At 43.4% G+C, this 6450-nt stretch overlaps 1 protein-coding gene across 3 annotated transcripts in view; it reads left to right on the top strand.

The window, feature by feature from the left end:
• Positions 1–4113: 4113 nt before the first annotated feature.
• Positions 4114–6450, top strand: part of LOC113583261 (cytoplasmic phosphatidylinositol transfer protein 1) — a 46036-nt gene continuing 43699 nt past the window's right edge. For 2 of the 3 annotated variants that reach the window (XM_027019496.2, XM_027019497.2), the window contains exon 1: positions 4115–4712. In XM_027019496.2, coding sequence (XP_026875297.1) covers positions 4665–4712 — 48 coding nt within the window. In that variant the 5' untranslated portion in view covers positions 4115–4664. Of the gene's footprint in view, positions 4713–6450 lie in introns of all 3 variants that reach the window. The other variant, XM_027019498.2, reaches the window with a different exon arrangement.

The following is a 6450-nucleotide window of genomic DNA, read 5'->3' as shown; positions in this document are numbered from 1 at the left end:
TGCTATTAAGGAAAAGTGGGGACAGATACAGAGTTTTACCAGGTGCAAATTGTGTGCGTGTGTGTGTGTGTGTGTGCATGTGTGTAAGACCATATGAAAGTGTAACTGTAGTTACCAGTCTTTACAGAGAAGGAGGATGGTTCTTGTGGACGTGTCTAGAAGCAGACACACCCATCTCCAGCCACTGCACTACTGCACAAGTTTGGTGTTATACCAGTGGACTTGCTATAATTAAATGAAGAATTGAATTAAAGGCCCATTGATTGTGGGGGGGGGGGTGTTGTGAGGCTTTTCCAGTGCCCATCTTGGAGCTTCCTGGGACCGTCCACCTTAGAGTTCCCCCTTCTCTGCTGTGTTTCACCAGCCTTCACATGAGCTTTTCCTGAACTGTCCGCTGCTGTCCTGCAATCAGCCATGCCATTATTGCTAAGTGGCTCAGGATAGAGCTCTGGAATTAATCCTAGATCAGCTTTAATGAGCAGCCTACACCTACAGACATATACTGTGCCTGAATACGTCCCACTCAGCTCTTCAGAATCAAACCAAGATTCATCAGATGTTGAAGGATGTTGTTAGAAGAACAATGCATGTGTTTCCAATGTGCATGTGTCAGAATGTGCATATGTGGTGTCGTGGATTTATCTTTAACCCAATACCCTGCAGTCAGCATAACAATTTAGGCTTAAATGAACATGTGCTTAAAAGCAAGTTGGGTGCTTCACAGTTGAACTGAACTGGGTCTGAACTGTTATTTTTCCCTCAGCCGTGCGCTACAGTGCTAGCGCTCTATTGTCAGTCACTGATGCCTCAATCATAGCTGTTGCCAGGTTTTAGTGGTTTACATTGCAAACGGGTTGTAAGCTGCGTACCAAACTGAATTATAAATGTTGGAATGTTGTGCTCCAAAGAACGTTAATGAAAGCAGTGGAGCTGATTAATTAGCCAAGCTGTTTGTAATCGCCCTGTGTCATTTTACCACGGTCTTTATCAGACTTTTCCCTGCCCTGTCGGAAATGAGCCGTTCTGTGCTTGTGTCTGGCATTCCTGTCATGACTTAACACGGTACGCTTCCGTAATAGTGGTTTTCTTTATCGATAATCAGACTCTATGATCTAACACTACACAAGCATTTATTTGACTGTGTCCATGCGGTATTCTCAGTGAGAGTGTTATGTAACGGTGTAGCCATGCTGCTCTCCTGCTGCGTAAGTCAAGGTCCCAGCTACATCAACAACTGGGGTTCTCCAAGGTCAGGACGGGTGGAGTTGAGGACGTAGCGTTTTCTGCCGAGGTCACTGATGCCTTCCACCACCAAAATGGCTGTATGAACAGTGTGGCTGTATTTCCAATTTAAAAAACAAAAACAAAAAAGCATGATCAGACCTAGACAACCAACACGAAGGACAAACTTGGTTCTGCTTGGTTCTGTGTATTTACCATAACAATGTGGTGGTGTAGTGACCAACACCATAAAGAATTATGCTTCACTACCTTAACAAATGTGTGAACGTATGAATGAAAATGTATGTAGGTGAATGTAGAATCATAAATGGTACCGTGTGTGTGTGTGTGTCTGTCTGTCTGTCTGTCTGTCTGTCTGTCTGTTTGTCTGTCTGTCTGTCTGTCTGTCTGTCTGTCTGTCTGTTTGTCTGTCTGTTTGTCTGTCTGTTTGTCTGTCTGTTTGTCTGTCTGTTTGTCTCTGTCTGTCTGTCTGTCTGTCTGTCTGTCTGTCTGCATTTAGGTGTATACCTTTGATGCTACTATATTGAGAACATTGATTGATAATGAACCAAGAACATGTGAAGTTTTCCTTTTCATCACTATATATGTACACACACACACATATATACACATACATACATACATACATACATACATACATACATATATACATACATATATACATACATACATACATACATACACACATATATACATACATACATACATACATACATACATACATACATACATACATACATATATACACACATACATACATACATATATATATATACATACATACATACATACATACATACATACATATATATATATATTTGTGTGTGCGTGCACATTTTGGGGATTTTCTCCAAAGTGTATATATGTATAATCAAACCATTTATACTTGTATCTTTTTTTCCTTTTTCTAGTAATGTTTGACATTCCCAACCTAATCCACAGACACAAATCTAACTAATGTACTTAACTACTTATGAGTTAGAAGGAAATCAGTAAAAGCATAAAAGATTTTACACATAACCAGTGCTCCTTCAATTTGTTAGAAATACAATTCCAGCTTTCTGTCTGTCTGTCCTTTGTTGCACAGTTGCATCTCACAAAACTGAAGTTGATTCTCCCCTCAGAGCATTATGGCACAGTTGTTTGAGAGATGGTGGGACACTGTGATCTCGCTGTCTGGCATCTTACAGTTATCATAGTTCTACGCAGCTTTTCTAAACTGTGCCTTGGTGACAGTCATGCACGCATGACCAAAAAGAAGTATTTTACAGTACTGTGACGATATGCATCTCCCCTGAATACTGGTATATTTCTCACATGTTTAAATACATCTAGCTTGGTCAGTGTGCCACTTTAAGTTAACAAAGTAGAAGTCCAGCCCAGGACTTTGTTCCATCTGACTTGGCTAATTAGTGCAGGTCAAAATCAAAACACAGAAATTATACAAAATCATGGCAGATGCTTTATTTTCTAAACTTGAACATGTATCCCACCCCAGTATGCCGTACACTACAGGCATCAAATGCTGAGAGCCATATTGCTGGTGCGAAAAAAAAGTCTGATATGCCATGTTTTGCTTTTGTAAACATTTAAGTAGTGTTCTTTTAACACTACATTTTGTTAAGGTGTGTTTACAGGGTGGTTTTTTTTTGTTTTTGTTTTTTTTTCTGGATTAATACTTGATTTAATATTTCCTTTAATCGGCAATGATTGGTTACATCCAGTTGAGTTTGATTTTGCCTTAAATGGAGATGATTCTGACTACACATGCAGATGAAAGCTTTAAAAATGTATCTTTACTGATGAATGACCAATAAAAAGAAGTGTAAGATGAAGATATTATCAAAGTAATTCATGATTTAAATTGTCGGGATTCATCATTTTGAGTTTAAAAAACTGGATGAGAAATCTTCATAGGCCAATAAATGTATGATGCTGTGTGTGTAAAAAATTTTTATATATATAAAATCAGGGCAGTATTATGAGATTCAACGATATTCTGTCCTGTGAACACGAATGCCTTGTATCCTACCAGGTGTTGCAAAAATGCCAGACCTTGCTTGTTTTTGATATTTTCTTTTACAGAAATGTCCTGCTTGGTCTCGTGTTGTAGGCTACATTTGTGGGTTGAATTGTTCATGTGTATGGCTTTATAAGTTTTCTTAAGTAATTGAAATAAAGATTTTTTTCCCCCTTATTTGTCCACATTTCAATGTTTTGTATACAGATAGGAACTGTCTTTTTTTAAACATTCTAAATAGTCTATAACTCCCACAATTTTGTATTGCTAAGCAAAATGCAATGTTTGCAACCAACCTGTTCTTACCATAGTACAATTACACAGGTCCTACGATATATATGCAGTGTACTAACTCCTAAACTATACTAGCACGTAGGATTCTATTTCTTGCAGCCGGCAGATGGCGCTCTCTGTGCAGAGTATAGACTCATTGTAGTCATTTTATGTCGTGGCCTCGAGCTATTTGGTTTCATTTAAGGTAACCATATGAGATCTTTTGATAATCACCGTGGATACCAGTCTTAATGCGCTTACGTTAACGGGAGTCTATAGGCTGTTTTGGAAAGTAACTACCATTAAAGCAGCATGGTGGCCAGCTTTAGCACAGTTCTCACATGGCTGAAATCTTTTAGAAAAATGCTCGTTTTTCCCGTCCAGGCTCTGACATTTTTACCCTTCAAAGTAGCTTTCTTCCTGTGCATTTAACCCAAATGTTTTAAGAGGCAGCCAAACCAAAGGGCCGAACTTTCAGCGCGAGGTCTCCCGCACTAGTCCGATCGTCTGCGAGCGTCGCGTTGCGCGCGAGGCGATTTCGATTGGGGGGGCGCCCCGCGTTTCCTGCCCGCGTGGTTACGGAGCTTGCCTCCTTCGGAAACTGCAACAAAGTGTCACGTCGTCGCTCGTGGGAACGGGTTCGGTGGTCAGCTGCGCGCAGGCTCGCTCGTCTTGGAGAGAGAGAAGAGGTCCGCCGATGTGCTGCAGGGCGATACGCGCTACCGAAACGGAGTCTTTGTTGCTCCGGACTACCCGACGAGGTGAAACGTTTGGTATGCAAAGATGAGCGTGCAGACCAGAGCTCGGTTACCGACAGCTGGATCTTGAGCATTCTGACAGATAAGGTCCGCCCGCCGCCTGGTGCGGGTTTCGCCGGCCCACTGCCCTTTTGGCGTTTGTGATGTTTGCTTTCCGCGCGTAGGCTGCTAAACATTTCAAGAAGTGGCTCCGTTACCGTGCGCGAGTGTTTTCGCCCAACACTCCGTTCCCGGGATCTAGAGGAGCATCGCTTTACACGGGCTAAAAACCGCACTTTGAAAAGACGTTCTTCTCATCCTTCCAGGATTCTTGAACTGTAATTTAGAACTTTTACAGCCCGAATAATTTTGTATAGACATAAAGGGCGAAGATGCTGGTGAAGGAGTACAGAATATGCATGCCGCTGACAGTGGAGGAGGTAAGCTGCTAAGAGTGTGCATAGCACTGTGGTCTGCACTGTCCAGCGGACAAAAACCGTGACACGTAAATGTAAAAAGTTCCGGAACATGTCATACTTTTACTATTCTATACTTTGCTCTGGTTCGTGGGTTGTTAACTACTGCATTTAAAGAAAGATGTTTCACTGATACCGTAATGTATGATGATACTGTCTAACTCTTCTGTCAGCTGAGTACACGAATCCGTTTAGTTTAGCTTGACATCCAGGTACGAGTCGCCTTTTCCTCCCTACATGTCGCTTAAGTCTGTTCCTACACTGTAGGTTACGTTAGAAATCGCCGGGACATAATGGCTGCAGATAGAAGAATCTTAACTCAGCACTGGCTGTCCGTAGTTTTGTAGAAAACTTAAAGATTAGGGGAGGAATTTGTGAGACGTCGGTGTGAGGAGTACCTAATGCGAAAGGAACAGTAACAGTAAAGCATTGTGTTCATGCGATGCAAGGCACAGGTTTTATACTGAGTTGATTTCCCGCCCCGTTATCACTCGCGCAGGATCTTTTTGGGCGCTCCGGTGCGACTTTTTTCCGTTTGATCTTCGCCCGTCTCTATGGGGATGCCACGCGGGGCTGGTCAAACCCTTATCACCAAGGTACACATTGAGCCCGAGCTCGGCCAACAACCGTGACACCACGAGCGCGCACTTCCTGTCCGAGAGGAAAAGAGCACGTGGGTGTGCCCTGTTTTCTCAAACCATCATAGCACATGGAAACCCTGCAGTACGGCAGACCGAGTCCAGTCTGCAGTGAGCGCGCGCCGATGATTTCACAAAGCCCCCCTTCTCGCCCCCCACGTAGCTGGAGTGGGCGTGCGAGTGCCGAAGGCCACATACGCCCCGTGTGGACGGGAGAAGCGCCGTGGTGAACTGCCTCTTGCAGTCTAGTTAATTGCACAAGCATGCTGTGAGCAGCTGGTTCATTTGGCACCAATTCCTATAGCGGTTTCCATAGTATGGAATTTTCAAGACTGTTGAGTATGGACTGTTTAGCTAATGCTTAAGTTCTGACGGAAGAGCACTGGCTGACAACTACTTTTTTTGGAAGCCTTTGGCTTATTCTCATAGCCCAGAAGCTTCCGGTGTAGTGTGGAATCATTGTTAAAAGTGCCCACACACCCTGTAGCCTGAACTATGATATAATCAGGGCCCCGGGCATGTGGCACGTGGCTGCTCAGCTCCCGCCCAACACGTAGGGACACACCAGTAGACGTAGGTCATAGGTCATCGGCGGCGTGCCCTGCTGACACGCTGCACATGTACGTCCCGCACGAGATTCTCAGCTGCCCTCCTGGATTATTCACCAAGCGGCTCCAGGAAGAGACGGGCCGCGTCGTTAAACGTTGCCGCATTCTGAGGCTCTTAGTCTGGCCACCTGAGTCTAACCATGGAGTGGTCACTGCAGTTTGAACCTCACTGCTTCATTGCTGAAGTTCTCATCTTTAAACCTGCTTTGGGAAGCATAGGATGAGATGAGGAACTTTGTGAAACTTGGTTTCTGGCTCTCAGCGTGTCTGTGCATCCACCTGCTGGGTAATCCCTGTCATTTCACTCCGAGTTGTCGACGGTTATCCTTCATAAACAATCTCAAAATGCACTAATACAGTAGGCCTGGCTGAATTTTGTCTTTATCATATAAATCACTTTGTAGACATGCTTTAATTGGTGCTGTACAAATAATTTTAGAAGTAGTAGTAGTAGTA

Source organism: Electrophorus electricus, chromosome 1 (assembly GCF_013358815.1).
Source record: "Electrophorus electricus isolate fEleEle1 chromosome 1, fEleEle1.pri, whole genome shotgun sequence".
NCBI lineage: Eukaryota > Metazoa > Chordata > Actinopteri > Gymnotiformes > Gymnotidae > Electrophorus > Electrophorus electricus.
Note: the sequence above shows the minus strand (reverse complement) of the source record. Positions and strands in the feature narration are given on the sequence as shown.